Source organism: Vipera berus (genome assembly GCF_964194415.1).
Source record: "Vipera berus genome assembly, chromosome: 6".
NCBI classification, from domain to species: domain Eukaryota; kingdom Metazoa; phylum Chordata; class Lepidosauria; order Squamata; family Viperidae; genus Vipera; species Vipera berus.
This window is the reverse complement of record NC_138208.1, coordinates 16,883,275-16,907,186: the sequence shown is the minus strand read 5'-3', so window position 1 is coordinate 16,907,186 and position 23,912 is coordinate 16,883,275. Positions and strand designations below refer to the sequence as shown.

Below are 23,912 nucleotides of genomic sequence, written 5' to 3'. Positions count from 1 at the left end.
TGTGATGTGACATGGAAAGTTTGACACCCGTGTTTTAAGTGTTTCACTTTTCTCTGGAGTAGGATAACATTCCGGTATTTCAAAAGCTAGAATGTCAAAATACTTATCACCTCTCTTCTCAGAGGTTTGGAAAGGTAGAGAGAAAAGTTCCAGATGTGTTGAGATTGCACTTACCAGAATTTCAAACAGTTACAACACTTTTGGGGGAGATTAAATGGTCAAGGCTACTCTTCAATCATACTTACACTGGAGGTGGTTAAACCATATTATGCTCGATCTATGGAACAAATAAACTTTAACCCAATTTTTGACTATTCAGTAGTGTGATTTGTGAAGCAAGATCTGTGTTTCTTGGAAGGGCAGAAATTTTAGTGAATTAGTGAATTTAAAAGGAACTAATCAATAAGCTAGACATATTTCTGAATTCCTATTTTGAATACTACTAAGGGACTGATTTTTTTTCTGCTCAATAATCTCAGTGAAATGATATAAAAATGGTAATGGGTTTCATGTTTCACATTGTCGAAGATTTTTAGGAATTAACACAATCTCTCTGTCTCTGACACGATGGGCATAGGGGATCAACTGAAGCCTTTGGTATTGGACTTATAATAGCCAATACTGAATTAAATAACTTCAGTGTGAAAAATTAATTGCTATCCCAATGACACAAGTAGTTTAGAATTCAAACATCTTCATCCACTTGACAATAATATTTTTCCTTGAGGAAAAGAAAATCTCAGAATATTCTACAGAGAAATATTATGAATGAATAAAGTGTGCCAGTATGTTTACAAATAAGATTTAGAAATAGAAGGAAGTTATCATGTCTAATGTTGTCATCCCATGATAAAAGATCTGTTATTCTTATTCTGTCAGAAAAGTAATCTTGGATTTATCTTTCTGTGATAAACAGATACTTACTTGTCTTTTAAAAAGGTTTAATACCACAGTTCTTTCGGCCTGTAAGATGCTTAAGCATCAATCTACAAAAATAATAAATGCCAAATAAAACTAAGCATACAGTACTTACAAAATATCAACAATTATTATAAAGATCTTATATACTTCTCATAACACAAAACAAAGTGATCTTAGCTTCTGGAGACAAGTGCACTTAAAAAGGACAACAACTATATTAAAGCTCCTTAGGAATGACAATGAAACAGCCAATATGATCCTGCGTCTATTTAAATATATGGCATAATCTACAAAGCTTAGGTCATCACTTATCAAAAAGGATTCAGTAAAGCCGGAGAAGATGCTGAAATAGACAAAAAAAAAGATCAAACAGCTGAAATAAATCCATATTTTAAAAAGTTACATTTGGAATGTTTACCTTATGCAGAAAAAAACCCAATCCAACAGCAGCAAGCTTGAAGATATAAATAATAACCATAGTATGGGGGAATACAGTAGACAAAGCGCTCTTGCCATTACACTCTTGAGAATTCAGGATCATTTAGAGAGGATGAATAATGAAGAATCAGAACAGATGAAAATAATATCTGGTTTTATCATTATTACCAGGGATTGCAGCACATGGTATGGGTGCTATAAAGGCTTACTGCTTTGTAAAATCAGTAAGTGAAAATCTTATGTGAAAACTTTGATTGATGAAAGCAGTCATGGGAGACTAAAGGGCCATTTGGAGAAAAATCACATTGTAAGGTTCTGTAACTGGGACTAGAAAAATAAAACTGTTTAGCCTAACTACTGCTATCTCGCTTATGTAATCAGCATTTGCATCAGGGACAAATTTCATGTAAGCGTGGGAAACACATACATGGATGAACTGAGGCAAGAATAAGGGAGTGTACAGGAATGATTGATGTTTCCTGTTTTCCTTATATAGTAATAACCATTGTCCAATGTTGATTGGCTAACAAAGTTTATAAAGCAATGCCACCTTTCTTTCTAAGGTGTGGCACATATGAACGCAATTGCTGCCAGCGTTTCAGATTGTGTTCCACCCAGCTACTTCACTTGATCGAAAAAAGTACTGTTCTTTTAAGAAGCCTCTGCCTGAATCCCCTAAATGACTTTTCTGGTGTCTCGGGTTTAATTAAGGGCCAGTGACCTTACAAAGTCAAGCATAAAATCGTAACTTGGAACGTAAGAGCAGCAAATGGAAGCTATAGCTAGAACAGGGGTCTTCAAACTTGGCCCTTTTATGACTTGTGGACTTCAACTCCCAGAATTCCTCAGCCAGGCACATTACCTGAAGAATTCTGGGAGTTGAAGTCCACAAGTCATAAAAGGGCCAAGTTTGAAGTCCACAAGTCATAAAAGGGCCAAGTTTGAAGACCCCTGAGCTAGAAAGTCTTTGGTTGATTAACTAGTTGCAGCTTCACCTGTGGCTGCTTTTAAAGATTTATCAAAAGCTGAAGCTGGAATATAATGCAATAAACTTTATCTTCCCTTACTAGAAGCATATTTTAGCTCTGCACTGGCTAATAAGTATTTTTCCTCCACACACAGAATTATTTTTTAAACAGTTTCCCACTATTGCTCTTATTATTTTATATTATATTTTCCTTTCCATTCAATCAAAAAGCAACTTATTTCTCTTCAATTAACTACCTGTGAGGTAAGCTGGGTGACAAGCTTTTATGGCTTAAAATAGTCTTGATTTTCCTGCTTCTAGTCTAATATCCTAACTACTATAGTATATCACACTAACTCCAAATATTATTAGAAATATGTAGATATTATGTTAAAATTTTGTAGTTTAAAATTGAACCATATAATGGTGGCTGGAGATTTTAAAGTAATTTTGGTTCTTTAATTGACAATAAAGTTCCTATCAAATACCAATCACCCAGGAAAAGATTTCTGTATAGTACAGTAAATGCTAATTTAATTTAGCATCAGTTAGACATGACCCAATGAGAATATTATATATAATACATAATAACTTGCAGTACATATTCTTGCTTAGCTTTTAATACCCAGTTGTTAGATACTTGTTTAGATAACTGTAATCTAGGCACCCTTTTATGAAACCATTCTGCAGTAACATTAAATCCCTTTGCAAAAACTATTAAATGTTCAGCTAATATAAGATATTTTACTACTACACCATCAAAAAATCCAAAATATATTGACCAACTGTGGTGGGTCTTATTACAGGTGGGGATGAGACGGCATATAGGGTGGAGGTACAAAAACTATCCATATGGTGTAGTAACAACAACTTGCACCTAAACATCGGCAAGACGAAAGAGATGGTGTTAGACGTCCGGAGAAAAAAGGAGGAACCTGCCCCACTTTACATCGGGGAGGACTGTGTGGAGAGAGTTTCCTCCTTTAAATTTCTGGGAGTCTACCTCTGTGAAAATCTGACCTGGAAAGTTAACACAACCCAGGTGGCTAGAAAGGCCCAACAGAGGCTTCACTTTCTTAGGGTCTTGCGGAAGAACAGGGTAGAACAACAGCTAATGACCCTCTTTTACTGGTCTACTATAGAGAGCGTCCTCTCATATGGTATTGTGGTTTGGTATGCTGGTCTGACAGCCGCGGACAGGAAAGTATTACAGAGGGTAGTGAGCACAGCACAAGACATTGTGGGCTGTTCCCTGACACCACTGGATGACATCACCAGGGCTCGTTGCCTTGGAAGAGTGAGGAAGATTCTCAGGGTTGACTCACACCCAGGACGGTATCTCTTTACTCTCCTACCATCCGGTAGGAGATATAGGAATATAGCCAGCCGTACCAACAGGCTGAAAAATAGCTTTTATCCGTGGGCTGTTAGGCTTTTAAATGGGACATAATCTTATGCAGAATTGACTTGGGAGGCCGGTGTGTGGTGTAGTTGGTTCACATGGTGTGGTAGGATGGAGGGTTTGTTGTCACTGTGTGTTGGGGGGAGAGAGCACGGGGGGAGGCTCAGCTAATCTCAATGTACACATGTTGTACTTTGACAATAAAGGTTTATTATTATTATTATCAAAATAAGTTTATTTTTTTCAAATAAATGATAAACAAAATCATATAAGGATTGTGTGAGGTGCATCTAAAGCTTTTATAAGCAACAAGATTATCATTCCTATGCTTCATAAGAGGAGAAAGAAAAATGGATTTTATCATTCTAGTTTGGAAAGAAAAGTTGAGGAAATTTTTAAAACTTATGAAGAAATCCTATGTTAGTACTATATTATTTTTTTTTAGATCTGGTAAACTCAAACTCATTTGTGTAATTTCAAAATTCAGTGTTAATTAAATTTATCACACAGATATATTTTAATAGCAGCACAGGATTAGGAATAAGATGGGGTTAGGGTTGGGTTAGGTTTAGGATTTTTTAAAATAACATTCTTAATACTTTGCAAACAGTATGTTGTCTAGGTTCATGTATTTAAAAAACAATGAATAATAATTAATTATTATAAACAATAAGTTAATTAATCTCTTAATAGTCTTCTTACTAGTATATATTCAATGTTACATATTCCATTCCTTTCTCTCTAACTCATTTTTCTAGCCATTGATAAAAAATTATCTCATGTTCTAAAATACACTGAATCTTCTTTCTCTTTTATCTTTAAAGTCAGTCTATCCATTTTTGCACACTCTAAAATTTTCTTAATTAGTTCTTCAGTTGGTAAATTTTCATTTTTCCAATATTGGGCAAATACAATTCTTGCTGCAGTTAGTACATATAAAATTAAATCTATACAGCCTTTCTCATAATTTATTCCTATTATTCCTAACAAAAATAATTCTGGCTTAAAGTCTATTTGTTTTTTAGTCATTTTCTCCAACCATAAGTGTATTTTTGACCAAAATCTTTTAGCTTTAGGGCATGTTCACCTGATATGGTAATAAGTACCTAGCTTTTGTTTGCATTTCCAACACTTGTTTGAAGTATTTTTAAACATTGTCGCTAATCTCACTGGTGTTAAATGCCATCTGTAAAACATTTTATATTAGTTTTCTTTATATGCCACTGCTTTCATTAATTTAGCATTTCTTTCTCATAACCTTTGACAGTTTTCTAATTCTATATTATGTCCAAAGTTCTTTGCCCATGTTATTATTGTTTCTTTTACTTGTTCCTCTTCCATCTTTAAGATTCCAACTGATATAGACTTCCATCATTCCCCATGGCTTTCATCAAATATAATTTCATATAATTCTTTTTATTAATATAGAAAAGATATAAACTACAATCTTAGTTATACTGGAGCCATGTGAAGCATTCAGTAACAGTGAAATGGTGCCTTTAGCATATTTTGATTGGAAAAAGACTTGCATAACCAAACTCTGTTTTGGTTCTAAGAATACTCAAATTATTCCATGCTGGATCAGATCTCTAATACCCAACAGATACACCAACAGCTAAGCGGTATACCCAATACACTGACACAGGCAGATTACTCTCCCCAAATCTGAGTATTTAGTGATTTTTCCCCCCATGTTATTTAGATGGTATCTTTTACCCAGTCTTTTTCCAGCCCTTTCCATTATTTGGACAAGGAAGAAAAAAATCAGTCACAAAAGCCAAAGGTCTCAACTGACAAATATTATATATGTACACCTGTAGTGTGCTTCTTTCATCTGTTCAATGTGGCCTATATATGTCATTGTTTTTTTTTTAAAAAAAACACCAACTGTTGAAGGTAGGATTAATATTTGGAAGGGAAAAAATCCAGAGTTATTTTTCACTGTACAGTTTTTAATCACAAATGTTTCCATCCATATATTTTCATTCTTACACCTGACTTCTAAGAGACCTTTAAAAGAATATAACAGTATATTAAAATTTGGTAATCAGCTGTTTTTATTAGATATTCACGTTCCAAAAATTATTGGAAGCCAAGTCAAATGTTACTGAAAGATGTAATCTATATGTGCAAAGAACTGACAGATAATTATAAAATTGTTCTACTTCTGACTGAATTCATTTGTGGGTCATTTAGATTTAACTGAATTCATTATCCATTTTACTTTAAGGATATAAATATTAAGTATTCTCCTTGCAGGAAATAAGTAATTTCATTTACCATGTCTTCTATTTTAACAAATAATTCATTTTGCTTTCACTTATCAGGATACGAGATCAGTAAAAGATTCATGTGAGAGTAGAGTGACTCTAAATATGTTGTCCAATGGATGTTCAGAAAAGTATTTGAGAAATTTAAGACATGGGTTTTGAACTTAAGGTTCAGTCCTATTTAAAGCAACAGTAAATTTTAACATTCTGAAAGACAATCAAGAATGCTTTAAAAAGCTACACATTTTTTTAAAGTAATGAACTTTAACACTGCCACGAATACATTGAGGAAAATAAGAATAAATATTAAAAGCAAGATTTAACAATAAACTTCAAACAATGTGTTGCAATGAAAACTGTGTTACACAGAACAAATAAAGGGACATATATATTAAGTAAATTTGAAGTTATTCAAGTTTTGTGAAAAATGTATTTTTTCCTATTAATTTCCTCTCAGATTCAAAGTTTCATTGGTACCTCTAAATCCTGTAACCTTAAAAAATCATTTGTTCTGCTACTAAAAGAATATATTTGAAAATTAATTTTAAATATTCTTTTTCAAGTATTTCCAACTCAGTAAGTTTACAAGAAATACAGTATCTTGCATTCCAATGAGAAATTGTAGTATTTGCAGTTATTATCATTAGAACAACAACAAAAAAAAGAGTTAGTTCTTGAATGGAAACATCCTAATCTGAACGAATAATGTGGCTGTTTTGATAGCCACTCTATATCAGTGTTGACGTACAATCCATCTTTATATCATAAAAATTAGAAAATAGAGCCATATGTTTCTGTATGGTTTAAATGTAAAGGATTAAAACATTTAAATAATCTAAAAGCCACTTGTGAATCCATATGATATCAATCGTGGTTTTTTTTTAGTTTAATTTGATGCATTTTTAATCTCCATTACAAACAAATCTTTTTATCATATTATCACTGTATTGTTCTTATCATATTTTTGTTGTTAGGCACTTCACTATTAATAATGTTTTTTTTAAAAAAAGTGTAACAAAGAAACATGAGCAAAATGCTAGCCAAAGTTAAAAAAAAAAGGAAATGTGATTTGATTCACATTTAGGACAAAACTTTCTATCCAAACCTTTTGCTATGGCTGCGATTTAATGGAACAAAATTCAAAATAGTTCAAACAAAGCTTGACACATTTTTTTGCCATATGTGTTTTGAGAGCCAGTTTGGTGAACTGGTTAAGGTGCTGACCTAGAAATCAGGAGACTATGAGTTCTAGTCACACCTTAAGCGTGAAAGCTGACTGGATGACTTTGACCCAAGCACTCTCTCTTGGCTAAACTCACCTAACAGAGTTGCTGTCGTGGGGAAAATAGGAAGAGGAAGGAGTATTATCTATGTTCACTCTCTTGAGTGACTTATAAGGTAATAAAAGTGGGATACAAATCAAATCAAATCGATCAATCAGTAAAAACCAGAATAGTAATTTTTCAACCAACCCAGAATAGTAAAGTAGGAATGGAATTAATTAATATATACCTATGTAGCTGGAAGCTATTGGTTGAGCCCAACATCCATATAAATGCTGAAAGCCAATAGCCAGCTAGCAGCTGGTAATGAATCTTTCTCCTCCCAGCCAAAGGCTAAAATGCTGTAAGGTACTGAAGCTCCTACAACAGTTCAGGATGGCAGTGACTGGTACTTAGCTAAAAATACAGAAATGCTAGCAGCAACAAAATCAGTCAGACCTGAGGTGGCTAAAGGGTTGGCTAACAAATGGCTATAGTTTTGGCTGAAATTTTCTGTACAATTCACAGAAAAGAAAGCAGCCAAAGATGTCTAACAGAGGCTGTCACTTTACACACAGGTTAAACCTGCCTGTAAAGGAGGAGTAAAAAACAGAAAAGAATGTATGAAAATTCATAATGGCTGTAAGTAACAATTCTGGAAATTTGATACATATTGTTTATATACCCACATAGGCTATACAAACAGTGATAGCTATAGTGGTATAGTTAGTAATAACCATCATAAATGTTAGATTCCAAGATTGGAACAGACCTCTTAGAATACATTGATCACTAGGCATTTTACACATTCCCCACTCAACTAACAGCAGTTTGTTAAGGTCTGAGTTATGTCTTGCCTACTCCATGTACATAATCAGCTTCTGATAATAAATTAAAAGCATTGTGGTCACAAATCTTTTACTCAAACTAGTAGCAAGCTATTAATAAAGCATGCTACAAACATAACTTTTGAAGTTGCAACTTTATATTCTGACTGTAATTTAGCTTTTTGTTCAGTAATGCATATAGGCAGCAAAGATCTCTAGATGCCAAAAATATTTGCTGATTTAATAAAACTCATTGTCCAAAATTATACCTTGTTATTAAGTTAGTGCATCAATAGAGAAGTACATGTTATTATACTGCATATTTGATTTAAAAATATTTTGATAAATGTATATCAGTTGTATTTAAACTGGTTTTCACTGTAACATGATTAATGTCTATTTCAATTTTATATATTTAAATACATTTTTGGACAAGATGTCTATAAATGTCATTAGATTTTCAAAGGAATCCATGATATAAAAGTTAAGCAGTCCTGGTTCAGAGACATAAATCTCAACATTCAAAAATAGTCCATTTCCAATCCATGGTTCCAGGTCACCAAACAATAGCATAAAGATGGATTCTTGAATAGTGGTTGTCCCAAGGAGTCAGTTACAAAAGCCACCTCATCTATTTAGCCCTGATTACTAACTTGACTAATTGGCTAAGCCATGCTGTTTCCCTTCAGGTAGAAAGCTTGATTTCCTTTGTTGTTCTCTTAATTTTCAATATATTGCTGGACTTGGGAGCTTGTCTAGCCCAGCTGACTTGGGCCAGCTTTTCAAAACATCAGAATGAAACTTTTACAAAAAAGACTATATCCATCCATCATTTACTTCTATATCCCAAAGGTGTTTTTCCAAAAAGCAACTTGTCTGTATTGCCTTTTTCTTTCCCCCCCCCTTGAAAACATTTCATTTCTCACCCAAGAAGCTTCTTCAGTTCTGATGAGAAGATGAGAAGAGAAAGGTTTGCAAGGAAAAAAACTCCAAGAAAGTCCAGGTTCCTTTTGGAAAAGCACTTATGAGACAACCATGACTTGGATGATTGAGAATCTCCATAGACATTTTTTTCTGTGCTTTCTCTAAAATAAAAATCAGAGTCTAAGGCAGGCATGTCAAACTGCCGGCCCACTGGCCGGATGTGCCACACTAAAACCGCGCCCACCCGATTGCCAGCAATGGAGAAAGTTGCAATACATCGCGCGACGTCAAGTGATGTCGCGAGTTTGACATGCCTGGTCTAGGGAGTAAAACCATAGAAGCCAGCAACAACTCAGAGTACAAAGCCAGACATTTTAAGCAGGCTCTGCTTGACTCAACCTTCACATAAAGTGCTTGCACAGGTCCAACTTTTACGGAGTGATAACAATGAAAATGGTAGGGACGCGGTGGCTCAGTGGGTTAGGATGCTGAGCTTGTTGACCAGATGGTTGGCAGTTTGGTGGGTCGAATCCCGAGTGCCACATAACAGAGTGAGCGCCTGTTACTTATCCCAGCTTCTGCCAACCTAGCAGTTCGAAAGCATGTAAAAATTCAAGTAGAAAAATATGGACCACTACGGTGGGAAGGTAACAGCGTTTTGTGCGCCTTTGGCGTCTAGTCATGCCGGCCACATGACCATGAAGACGTTCTCAGACAAGCGCTGGCTCTTTGGCTTTGAAACAAAGATGAGCACCGGACCCTAGAGTTGGAAACGACTAGCACGCATGTGCAGGGGAACCTTTACCTTTTACCTAACAATGATAATATCATACAAGTTTCATAAACACACATTTTGGACTCAATAAATAAAAATCATTTTGATTTTGCATTATGCTAAAATATGTAGTCTCTTTACAGTTTGACTAAAGGAGTATAGAGCAGTAGAACACCTTGAAGCATTGACAGCTTTTGTAGTGAGAATGGGAAATATAAGGCTAACAGAGGGATAGAATCAAGATCATGTGAAGTATTAATACCACTTTACAATGCCTTGGTATGGCCACACTTGGAATACTGCATCCAGTTTTGGACACCACAATGTAAAAAAGATGTTAAGACTCTAGAAAGAGTACAGAGGAGAAACAAAGATGATTAGGGGACTGGAGACTAAAACATATAAGAAGCGGTTGCTGGAATTGGGTATATCTAGTTTAATGAAGAGAAGGATGAGGGGGGACATGATAGCAGTGTTCCAATACCTCAGGGGCTGCCACAGAGAAGAGGGAGTCAAGCTATTCTCCAAAGCGCCCAAAGGCAGGACAAGAAGCAACGGATGGAAACTAATCAAGGAGAGAAGCAACCTAGAACTCAGGAGAAACTTCCTAACAGTTAGAACAATTAACCAGTGGAACAACCTGCCTCCAGAAGCGGTGAATGCTCCCACACTGGTAGTTTTTAAGAAGAGACTGGACAGCCATTTGTCCAAAATGGTATAGAGTTTCCTGCCTGAGCAGGGGGTTGGACTAGATGGCTTCCAAGGTCCCTTCCAACTTTATTATTATTATTATTATTAAAAGACTCTGCAAATATTTAAAAAGAAAATCTAACACTTTTGTGATCGCTTATAAACATGCACTGGAAAACACTGTTTGATTACAGTTTAGATTTTATATATATAAAGATTATTTGTTGTACCTATAAACTGAACTAAATACTTTAATTCAAAAATAACAATATAACAGAAAAGGAAATTTATTTTTTTAAAAAAACAAAATAATAAAAATATAGAATATTTGTGAATTGTGCATGGATGTGCTTATTTATTTATTTTTATTTCTCCAATTTTTGAACGGACCCTTTATCTCTAAGAGATTGGTTGTTGAACAGAGCAGGCTGGTAAGTAAGGCAGAAAAGGCAACATAAAAATGTCAGGTATAGTAACAGGTTTCAACCATGTATTCTGCTTGAAGTCACTTGGAGTAATACAAAAACAAGAAAGTAGCCTGATTTAGTCAAGGAACACTGGAGTCAGTCATGATTTAAAATTAGAGTCACTGACTGACTGCTGAATCACCTCTTCCTTAGGAGAGAAAGGCCACAATAATACAGCCTATGATCAAAAGCTTTCCAATATTCTAGACACTTATTTCAGTATTACAACAAAACACTGGCCTCTGGCATGATGAGGAATGATAATCAGTTCTTTTATTTTTCACACTCACTGCAGAGAAAAGCAACAACAAAGTATCTATTACGACTTTCTATGACTTCGTTCTGCCAAAACATATTAATCATCCCACCAGGCTCAAGGTTGACTCAGCCTCCCATCCTTCTGAGGTAGGTAAAATGAGGACCCAGATTGTTGGGGGCAATAAGCTGACTTTGTAATAATGCCGCTTAATAATGCCCTAATAAGCAGGCATATACATAGAATGAAGGCTATTGCTAAGCACATTGACTTGTGCTTTAAATTGTAAGCTGCCCTGAGTCTTTGGAGAAAGGCAGGATATAAATGGGATAAAAAAATAAAAAAAACCTGCGTATAATACGCAATTATACATATAGTAGCTAGATATTGTATAATGTTGTTTGATGTTTGTTAGATATCTTTTAACTGAAAAAATGTCAATAGTTCATTTTTTTCAGTTAGTTATTTATTAAATGATAAATTAATCAAAATAACGTACAGCACAATTAGAGCAGAGCTCACCAACCTTTTGGCCACCAAGGACCGGTTCCGTGGAAAAGGTTTTTCCACGGACCAGAGAGTGCATGGTTTTGTGTGCACCCTGCATCACATGGATAGGGCTTTGCTTGTTTGTGCGGACCAGTTGCTGGCATGCCGCGGTCCAGTACCAGTCCACAGACTGGGGATTGGGGACCCCTGAATTAGAGAACCTGTCATCCAAATGTTACTCTGGATTGATTACTGATATTCCCAAATCACCAAGCTCAGAGAACACCAAGGACCCTACAATTCAACCCTGCAAATATTCTCTTCTATTGAAGGTCATTAGTGGCAGAGATTTTTTTTCTATGACTGTGCTTAAGACAGACTGAAATCTAATGTTTCTCTGCATACATATACATGTGCAAATACACACAGACATATACAGATACATATGGTAGTATGCAAGAATATTTCCTAAGTAGCTCAGAATACAGTAATGACATGGCCACCGAGATCAATAGTCACTTATAGCAATCCTATCTAGCTGTGTTATCAGGAAAAATATTCACAACCCCATTTTTTACAGAAATAGCTGGATCATTCTCTCTTAATATTTATCTGTACCTAACTTGTATAATCTACAGCTGCAGTAAGAAATAGCAATGAATTTTTACTAATTAATAACAGATAAAGTTGTCTATTTTGTAAGAGCGCTAACTACTGAAACTTCCCTAAGTAATTTTGGAAACTCTCCCTAAAGCATAGTGTTTTGGGGGAGGGGGGGTTCCAAGAGTGGCTCAGGATGGAAGAGCTCTCTAAGGTTCATATGGGCCTGCACTGTGTGCAAAATGTAGCAGTACAGGTAATTTCATGTGCTTTTAGATCAGCACGTTACACCTCTGCTTTGGAGGTGCATTAGTTGCCAGTTTGCATTTGGGTTCAATTATTAGTGAGCAATATTAGTGAGCAATAATTATGGGGTTTGGGTTTGCATCTGGGTTCAATTATTGCTGGCAGTGAGCAATAATTCCATATGTGGCATGGGGTTGGGTTATTTGAGGGACCATTTATCCCTGGTTACATTTACCTGTTCAAACTGCTACAGTAGAAGAAGCAGGAAATGGGTCATGCCCATTTGTTGTGCCATCTACAGGATGCAGAAGGAGAGTCTTTTATGCTATGGCACAGGGCCTCTGAAACAACAACTGTCTCTGAAGTTAGATTAGCCCTAATCCTACTGTCCGGGAAGGCCTACTGTCCAAGGGGAACTGGTAATAAAAGGACTACACTGTCCTGTATTTTATGTGTCATGGTTTTAATTGTTTTAATTTGTTTTAAATGGTTTTTTCCCCTTTTGTTGTGTATTGCATTTGTTTATTGCTTTTTGTTTTAACTGAGCCAGTTGAAACAGTTTAAAAGTTTAACCGAGCCACGTATTTGAGATGGGTAGCTATATAAATTGAATATATAAATGAGTAAATTAATAAATTAATATCTAGTAACTTGTACCATTAAAAATTAAAGGAATGTAAACAACATTATTTGTTTGAGGGATAAGGGCATTTCTATTTGCTCTTAATTTCCTGGCCTTGATTTAAATAGGCATCAGGCTTGATATCTTTTTTTAAAAAAAATAAATCTCAAAACCTACAATTTTAAGTTCAAAGCTCTACTAAAATTACTGCCTGATTTCCAGGTGACTTCTTTCTTGCCTTTTACTCTTTCTATTGCAAGAAATGTTCCCTTTCAATATTCAGAACGTCAACATTTCTACAAGTTTTTATTTTTTATTTTTATTTTTTTACATAAGGAAACTTCTTTAGCTCTTGGATTATAATCTTTGTGAAAATTACAAATACAAGCGTGTTCATTACTTTTCAGATATAATGTGAATTGCAACTGTTTAAAATTATTTTTGCTTACCTCCAAGTGCAATTATATTCAGAGGAGTTTTTGTCACCACTGTCATGCTGGAAAAAAAGAGAAACATCGCAAGTGTACAGTGGAAGAAACTACTTTTAATTGTGTGTGATTTGAATTAAGTCTACCGGTGAATTATTGAAACAATCTAAATTTCTATCACAGCACCAAAAGGCACAAGTTCTCCCTGGCTGATAGAACTGTCGAATGATTCTAGAGCAGACACTTGCCTGCTTCCTTTCTCAATATTCATGGATGCTTTTTTTCAAGCAATTAGGCTGACTGAAACCTTCTTCAAAAATGCTCATTCTTCTGAAAGAATGTAATTTCCATTTCTTTTCTGAACTTATTCTACTGGAGCAGCTGAGCCTCTTGGGCTGAGCTGGGAAAAATGCCCATTGCAGTTATCGGTAAAACTTCTCCCAGGGCTCCTTGTAGCTCTTTTAAACGTTATTAAAGTATTGCTCTATCAGGAACTCTGCGCTCCATTATTAATTGAAGTGCCCTACCTTCTCTGAGGCTGTTATTGTGCTAAACCTCATGTCACACTTATTTATTTAGTTTATCCTTTCTGTTGTCCTGTGTATTGACAAATGCTCATGGAGAAAAGAGAATGATCCAGCTAGAATTTGTGGGATGGAATTCTATTTTCTGTTCATATAATATAACAAGATGTGGAGCTCCCTTCTCTGTTCTCCCTTAAACACCCCTTTAAAGTGAGATGTTTAGGTTGACAGTAGAAAAGATTCACGAATCTCAACTGAGAATTACCGCGTCACATCTGGTAGTAAGGGGAAGGAAATCAATATTTAAAAACAGAAGAGCAATCGGCAAAATAAGATTGAAAGTATGCCTTCAGAGGCCTGAATTTCTTGTAATTCATCTATTGAAACCAGAATATTGCAGCTCAAGCACCACAGACCAAAGAAAATGGGCCATGCACCTTAATCCTCTGCTCATTTCTAGTCTCATACTACTTTGGCCTGCAGTTTTCCCAAGATACCCTATGGTCTCACTTATTTTTCCCAAACAGTAAAGGAAAAAAAAGTGATTTCTACATCACAAAGAGCGACTATATGATGGCCTTGTTCATAGACAGAGCAAAGTCAATATAGACCCTCTATCCAGCTATCCATGTCTTGCTTTTTTTCTTCTTCCCAGTAGCTTTACACGCCCCCGATACAGGGGGAAATCCAACCGCTTATTCGAATGATAAAACGAACTGTAATATTTACTGCTTCTAATATAAATTAGTGCTTGCAGTCAGGCTGAGATATTTTCCAGCTTGAAAAAGCAAACATGTTTACATGCACACATACAACACCAAAGAAATACCATACTTCCTGTCAACCTTCATTAACAAGGTTCAGAATTAATCAGAGAACTTGGAGAAAGCTCTAATTTTGGTTAAGCATTCATTCACACATAAGGACAAATACATATGAAGACATCCTTCTGTACTTGTTTGGTTTTTGAAACATTAATGGTACTGGAAATAATAATAATAATAATAATAATAATAATAATAATAATAATAATAATAATAATAATAATAATATAATAATAATAATAATAATAATAATAATAATAATAATAATAATAATAATAATAATAATAAGAAGAAGAAGAAGAAGAAGAAGAAGAAGAAGAAGAAGAAGAAGAAGAAGAAGAAGAAGAAGAAGCGCCTTGGGTGCAAGCCCAAAACAACTGGAGCACCACTTGAACACCATTGGCACTGATAAATTCGCCATTAGTCAATTGCAAAAGGCAGCCTTACTAAGAACTGCTTCCATCCTGCAACGATATCTATAATACCATCAAACATCTACATCTGCCTATCCCAGGTCCTTGGTAAGGACTTGATAGGTAGACAAAAATGCCAAATCCAGTTTGAACATCTGGCTGACTGTGCAATGAATAATAATAATAATAATAATAATAATAATAATAATAATAATAATAATAATAATAATAATAATAATAATAATAATAATATATTTTATTATGCTAAACTCAAGTGATGGAACCAAATAAATCAGAACTCTGAGGCAGAAACATGTTTATTGGATAATGATGTTGGCACAGTCAAAGGTGAAAGCAAAACTAAAATCCCCCCAAAAAAGTTCAGTAACTCAATGTAATAGTTCCTACCCTTCTATTTTGCTATAAATCACATTTTCCAATAGAACTACTTGGTGGGCTTTCTGGCAGGACACCTCCTCCTTCTCCACTATGCTGTGGGAATGACCTTGCTTCCCATAGGATATATTCATGTTTAGACTACAAAAATACTTTGCCTCCCCCTCTTCCCCTCTTGTGGCAACCTAGAATGACAAAGATGGTTACAGCCAAGTTCATCGTAGAGTTGACAGCTAATTTAATTAGTTACTTCCCTTAGTGTTCTACTTCTGTTTGACAAGCAAAATGGCACTTAGGATACTTTTTATCAATTATCATGTGATTATAAAGTATGTTTTGGTACCTGGAAATTACTTTAAAATGAATGTTTACTGAATAACCTACTGACATTGGATAATTTGAACTATACAGTTTATGTTATCTATATTTGAGATGGAATGATTTGTTTCTTAATAAAAGTATAGATAAAACGACATATATTTCACAATCCCATATTTGAATGTGACAATGACTTTTAATTATTGAGAGTTTTAGAAATCTCACTTAGGTTAATCAAATACTTTTTATCAAGTAATTTTTTTTCTATAAAGAATTTATATTTTATCACAGTGATACAAATGTCAAAAAGAAGAATCTAAACAGTCATTCTAAGTCAGTATGCAACTGCAAAAATAAAGCAAGGCAAAATACTAGGTTTATTAAGGATGTACTGTACTTTTTGAAATATTGGGTATTTTACTAAAAATAAAGGCAGGTTTTGTGAGTAATTAATCGTCTTAGATTAATAGGGTTAAAAAGAAACATGAATTGAAAATAAGCATGTAAACGCATGCATAATAATGGAAACAAAAAGCATGTATATCCCCAGCAGAAGCCTCTCCTGATCCCTGCCAAACTTTCCTTTATGTTAGGAAATTTGCTTTATGCAAATTTACTTCAATGCAACTAATCAGTTTCATCTAAAAATCTGGTTTATGCCCGCTCTCCAAAAGAAAAAAACCCAACATCATTATGGAATTTGTGTCAGCATTGACAATCTACGTCAAAGGTATGGAAATGTACCAAGACTTTTTTCCATCAAAACTGCTTGAACATTTTCACACTAAAATCATTCACACATTGACCATTCTCTTTCATGGTTGTTCTAGTTGCGCTTCCTGTCTAACAAAGCTTACTTCCAAACTTGACATGGGGTCAAAATGTCCAACAACCTCTTTGCTGACCTGGATACTCAAAAGGAAAAGGAAACAAACCTAACACTAGAAACAAAGTTGGATGCATTATATGAATATAATTATGTGTAAATTTTGAACTATGGTGCTGGAGAAGACACCTGCGAGTCCCTTGAACTGCAAGGCGATCAAACCGGTCAGTCCTAGAGGAGATCAACCCTGACTGCTCTTTAGAAGACCAGATCCTGAAGCTGAAACGCAAATACTTTGGACACCTAATGAGAAGGAAGGACTCACTGGAGAAGAGCCTAATGCTGGGAAAGATTGAGGGCAATAGAAGAAGGGGACAACAGAGAATGAGGTGGCTGGATGGAATCACTGAAGCAGTAGGCGTGAGCTTAAATGGACTCCAGAAGATGGTAGAGGACAGGAAGGCCTGGAGGAACGTTGTCCATAGGGTCGCGATGGGTCGGACACGACTTCGCAACTAACAACAACGTGTAAATAACACAGTTTACACATACAGTAAAAATGGTGAAGAATCCTGAACCCTAGGATGAACTTTTAACGTCCATCCATCTACATCTACTTCTTGTTTAATGACAGAGAGAGAGAGAGAGAGAGAGAGAGAGAGAGAGAGAGAGAGAGAGAGAGAGAGAGAGAGAGGGAGGGAGACTGTGAGGATCACTGGTTTTTTGCATCTCATTCAGGTAAAGTCCTTTTGTATAGCTATGTCAACATTACTCTCACCCTGGCATACATTGTTGTCAGGTTAGAACAGTTTTGAAGCAGAACAGCAAAGTACTGTACAACTGCGGGCTGCCTCTACACAAGAAATGCAAGCTGAGAGTGACATCATTTGATCAAGCTCTAAGCTTGCCAGCAGTTAGTAGGTCACAAAAGAGTCCTGAATGGAGATTTTAGTTGAGAAAAAAAAGATTTTGCAAGCCTACATTTGATTCTGTACACCTGGGTCTATAAGGACAAGTAGCAGTAGACGTGCTTTAGAATTCTTTGTGTGACAGTAATCTCTTTTAATAGCACCAAAGATGAGAACTATAGAGTTAGACGGCATACTTTGACCTCTTTAAAATAAGACAGCATTCTAAATTTCTGTTAAGTTAAAATTAACTTAATTTTAAGTTAATTCTGATAAGCAAAAGGAGACAGAGCTTCTTTGGTGCCTAATCATATAGTCAGTAAGATATGGGATAAAAACTCAGATGTCTGAAAAGCACTGATTAATGCTTTCCTTTTAGAAATATATGTCTTCCACTTTTCATTAATTTTAAAGACAGCATTTTTTAAGTTTAATTGAAAGCCCAAATTAAATGCTAAGCACATTGATTTGTGCTTAGATTGTAAGCCGCCCTGAGTCTTCGGAGAAGGGGGGGATATAAATGGGATAAAAAAAATGTACATTTAAATGTTCCTTTATTATTCAATCAGATTTTGGTAAAAAGTACAGATAGAAAGCAGATGACAATAACATTTTAAAGTTATAATAGCACAGGGTATAAATCTCTTTACATATAATTCACAGTATATACCTATTGACAGTTTATTATTCATCCTAAATGTTAGTTTCTGTTATTAAAAAATGTAGCTTATGTTTTGTGATGGCAAATGTTGGTTTGCTCAACAAACTTATGATTAAAATTATGGATTCTTGCAATATAAGACTTTGGTTAAATTGGTGCTGGGTTAAAAAAAAAAGCTTAAGAGCAATGCTTCCTGATGATTAATGAAAATAGGCTCTTTGCCAATGACTATAACGTAAGTAATAAATAAAAACCATGTGTCCTTTTGACCATGCAAGAATATTCTGTGAGAGCTAAAATGTGGTGATTCAGCCATTCTTATTTTTCAATAGAAAAACATTTCATACACTGCCCAATTCTGACGAATCTGGGAACCATGCCAAAATTGTTGAATCACCCCCTGAATGAACAGATCTTCAAAGACAATTCTTCACATATAGTAACATAGCACTGATGTTCATAACAAATACTTTAAAACCACCCGTGATCAATCTTGAAAATATATAAGTTATGGTTTAATGGGCTGTTAATGGAAATGAGGTATCTGTTTCATGAATATATCCTTCTAGAATATCAATGTTTTGTAGTCCACTTCAATGGTCTACTTACTTAATAGGCCAAAGTTTGGATGAACATAGCTCCCATGTACACTCTGGCTTTGTCCCAGCTGCAATGAAACCAGTAATTAGCAAACCAGTAATTAACAAACCAGTAATTATCAATTAGCTGTTTTGTTCCTAATCAACAATACAGTTACTAGCTTTGGAAGAAATCGTGGTCTTAAAAATAACTCAACTCTGTGATTTTAAGATCCAGCTTTTTTGAACTTCCCAGTCATGAGTTGTTATTTAATAAAATAGAAAACTATGGTTAATAAGAGTATTCATGAGTAACTCATGAAAGAAAAACTGAACAGTCTGAATCTGTAAAATGTAATACTGTGCAAGCTGGGCCACTTTCTAGAAGCCAAGGGGATAGCTATAAAAGCTACCATTGATTGCTACCATTGGTCCAGAAATAGACATTCCATTTCAGCTACTACCTTCACTTATACTGTAAATTGTCCCATGACTGAGATATCTGCTTTTAGATATTAATTATATAGAAAAAAATATTTCTCAATTTTAACAAAAAGTAAAGAATCAATACCAGGTTTTAATTAAAAATAATAATATTAAAATATGCTTTCTATAAAAGCAACATGTTTTAATTTATAACAAAGTTACCTTGGATTCTTTGTTTTTGTGGATGTAATCTTAGCTGCCTTCAGATATTCTAGTTATCTTGTTATAAACTGATTGTTGTCCTTAATTTTGACTGAAAAAAAATCTCTCTCTCACACACACAGTCAGCCTCCTCTTATTTCTATATTCAAATTACTCAATTTGAATATCGTAATTTGCAGCATTGTACAGCTTAATCATATTTTAAATTACATGTTAACAATTTATCTTAACTCTTTGCTGCCATCATGTGTTTCTCTAGATTTTGGGCAGTGGAGAGGATCTTTGTATTAATGGTGAACTTTCACCTTCAACATTGTCATGAAAGCAGCTTTTATGTTAAATTTTAAATTAACTATAATGATCTGTCCAACTCCTAAGTTGTAGTTAATCTTTACCACAGAATATGAAACCAGCTCATCATAACCCATTCTTTATTTGGGTTCAGGTATCGTCTAAATCTGACCTTATAATGTTACCAGAGAACAGATCAATGGAATGATAATGGAGAAAGCATGCAAGTCCAGAATCTGATGTTGCTTCAGCTTTGTAAACCTATTTTAGAATACAGCTGGTTTGTTCAGTCAATATAAGTACTGTAACATGGGATAGTATAACAGCAATTATTTTGTAAACAAAAAGGCATTTTTTAAAAAATAATTCCATGCTGTTTTAGCTTTTGAAAAGTATTTCAACATCTTGCATTGTGCCCTATAATTTATGTTCCTAAGAATTTCCACTTAATGAACTAATTTATGTCAGTGACATAACAGAACATAGGTACTGTACAAATTCAAAAAAACTTTATTATGGTCTTTATAGTAGAAAATATTACATAGACTATATATTCTTAAAATATACAATGTGAGTAAAAGCTACAGCAGTACTAATATTCACATAATAATAACAAAAATGATATCATCCACAAGATGAGCGCTAATCTTCAGATGTAGCTGGATCAAATAGAATAAATAAAAGCATCAAGTTGAGCAATAATGAAAGATTTGTGTCAAACTGCGGGTCAGATAGAAAAAACAAGAAATAAACATTGTATTCTTGAATTTGGGATAGATGGTTATTTCTTTGAAATGGAATAGATGCATGTCCTCCCTGATTCCCTGTATAAAAGGGTAAATCACAGAGCGCACACACGGCACACAGAGGGGAAAAAAGAGAGGTAAAAAGGGAAATCCCCCTTTACTCTCACAGCAACCAATTACAGCGTTAGATGCAGTGGCTCTCTTAAACCAAGAACTGTGGGTTCTTATCCATTCAATCCTTCACTGCTCCAGCTATTAAAATTTAAATATCTTAACAGAGAACAACAGAACAGCATATGACTTAGGACTTCACGGAGCAATCCCTGCATAATTGTATGCACTGCTCTAGTGAGATGTTTTTAGAATACCCCCCAAACGACTGCAGAAGGCAATACATCCAGCCATATGCTCCAAAGTTAAGACCCGGTGAAAATTTTAGAATTATGATGATGCAGAAACAGGAAGCTGGCACATCCATGTGAAAAAATTTCACATACTGTGAGGCCGCAAATCAGATTTGAAAATCAATTACCCATATATGCTTATTAAAAATACATCTAATGCTTTCAAAGCCTAACAGGTACAGCTTCTCCATGAAGAGTCCTAGGGAGTGCAGGGTGCAAACATCTTTTAAAAGGTTTCTAAGAATGAATAGGTCCAGACCATTGGGATGAAAGTTAACTTTAGCCATAGGTAACTAAGATAATTTCAAGGACTAGCATCTAAGCCCATTTCTCAGCATGGAGCAAGATTTTTAATACATCTTGGAAATGAAAGGACAGTTCCTGCTTTGTTTGTTTTTTGCCTAAGATTAAGGGAGGTATGAAATTATTATTATGCTAATGATAACCAACTTTATATTGTCACCCCAGGCCAAGCAGGAGGTCCTGGGAATGTGTTGTCCCATTGTCTGGAGGCCCTTTAGATAGAAATGGGACAAAACAGACTGAAGTTGACTCACAGCAATATGGAACTGCTGTTTGTTTATTGAGGAGGTGTATAGCTCTGGGGGATGTCTCTTGAAGGGATGGCATCATCCTCAAAAGGTCTTGAAAAAAATTGGGGATCTTCTTGAGCTACATAAACAGGTAAAAGATATAGTTAAGGGGGCCTTTTCCAATTTCTGACTGTATTGGGTACAAATAACATTTCTGAGAAAGGATCAAAGTTTATTGTTTGTCACCAGTTTACAAAAATCTTGCTAGACTGTCCTTTCCTTGGAAAAAAAAGCAAATATAAACCTAAGGGCTTGATCTCAAATGTTTTCTCCCCCAAACAGATTCTAAGCTGGAATATCTTTTTATTCACCTTATCAGGACCTCCTCCCTTTTAGTCATTGGTTTTGTCACATCCTGGTGCATCAGTTGTTACCCTAATTAGATGAGACATTTTCATAACGATAAATTATCCCTTCATGGAGCTGTACTTGAAGACTACTGTGAACCATCAATTGGTCCACAGGGCAGTAGTCTGATTATTGTATAGCTCTTATCTCCATGATCATATTACACACATCCTTGAAGGCCTCCACTGGCCTCAATTATTTCCTAAAGCAATTCAAGGGTTTGATTGTTATTTCTACAACCCCTATATAGTTTGGCACTCATATATGTGAACTGCCTTCTGTTGCCGGAATTGACGTTTCTGATTTATTTGTCCTAGGAGAAACTACTGGTAATTCCTCATTTCTGTGAGATAGATACCATGAAGGCAAAATTTAGGAGCAATGAAATAGATGAAAAAAATGAATCAGAGGTATTTTATTGTACATACTAAAATCTGATATATATGTGTGTGTTTTTTAAAAAAATGAATCCTTAAAAAACAGACTTTCTTTCTCAAAAACAGTGCCTTGGCTTCTTCATAGGATCAGATATTCAACACTGCTCCTCTGAGAACAAGACATCGTCTTGTACACTTTACTTATATCAGCATCATAGTAACAGTGTGGGCATTTTAATGTCACCCTGTTCACTTTCTATATCTTCGCAAGTAATACAAATTAAATCTCCAATGGAAGAAAGGTCCTTGACATTTACTACTGAAGCAATCCTTTGATGAAGAGAGAAAACCCAAAGCACATCACATCTCCTGCAATCAAAAGGAACTGCTATGACCCTCTTTACAAAGAGTGTCAAATGTGCCTTCACACTTTTATTGTGGATCAATACCCTGAGGCTACAATTGCTACTTTGCGTGTTAAAACACATCTACCATTGGCAGACACCAATAAAATGATGTAAGCAACAACTAAGAAGGGGCATCACCATGAGAAAAATGTACTGATGCATTTTAAAATCCAGTGTTTTATAGATCGTAAAGAATTCTCTTTCACACATGCGGAAGTTATATCAGTGATATTCCTCTGGGTTATACAAAAACCTTTCTAGTCACTAAGCAGATGAGTTAATCTTGGGCAAATCACTAAACTCAGTCAAATCTACATCATAGGGCTATTGTAAATATAAAGTAAAATATTTCCAGGTTTCGTAAATTAAACTTCTCCAGAGAAGGGATGTACATCATTATAATGCTAATATAAGAAGATGTGTTTTGCAGAATTGATTCACTTTTTTTCCTGACTTCTAATCAGTAAGTAATGACATTTTTTAATAAATATCCTGTTTCTAACCTCTTATTTTTTTTAGTTGTGAACTCAGGGCTTGGAGGTCTTCTAGTCCAAGGGCCCCTAGCCCCCCAGGCCATGGCTGGGTACCAGGCTGAAGCTCGTTCAAAACCGGGCTACGCAAGTAGTGGGTGAACGCATATACACAGCTCCACTCATACGACTGGCAGATGCATGTGCGAGTCTGCAAAGCTTAATTTGTGCAAATGTGTGTGTGTGTGTGTGTGCCCATTGCTTATGCAAATGGAGCTGTGCACGTAAGCACCTGCACCTGCCACTATCACAGAACCATCCCCTCCCCCTGCAGCTGGTCTGCAAAGCCAGAAACGTTGGAGACTGCTGTTCTAGTCCAACCACCTTCGCGTGGAAGGAGATCTTATATCACCCCTGACAAATGGTTTCCAATTTGTCTTTTTGCCTAGAATCAAAATCCTTTCTTGAAAACTTTCAGTGATAAAGCACCCAGAACTCTGGGAGACAAGCTATTCCATTAGTCAATTGCTTTCACTGTCAGGAAGTTTCTCCTTGGTTCCAGGTTGGAACCCTCTTTAATGATCTTCCACCCATTA

The 23,912-nt window shown here is 35.3% G+C and overlaps 1 protein-coding gene across 1 annotated transcript in view; it reads right to left on the bottom strand.

Annotated features, from left to right (window-relative positions):
* Positions 1 to 12,956: 12,956 nt before the first annotated feature.
* Positions 12,957 to 23,912, bottom strand: part of TAFA5 (TAFA chemokine like family member 5) — a 300,411-nt gene continuing 289,455 nt past the window's right edge. Inside the window, exon 4 of the mRNA XM_081331547.1 lies at positions 12,957 to 13,652. Within this exon, the coding sequence (XP_081187673.1) occupies positions 13,602 to 13,652 (51 nt within the window). The 3' untranslated portion in view covers positions 12,957 to 13,601. The remainder of the gene's footprint in view (positions 13,653 to 23,912) is intronic.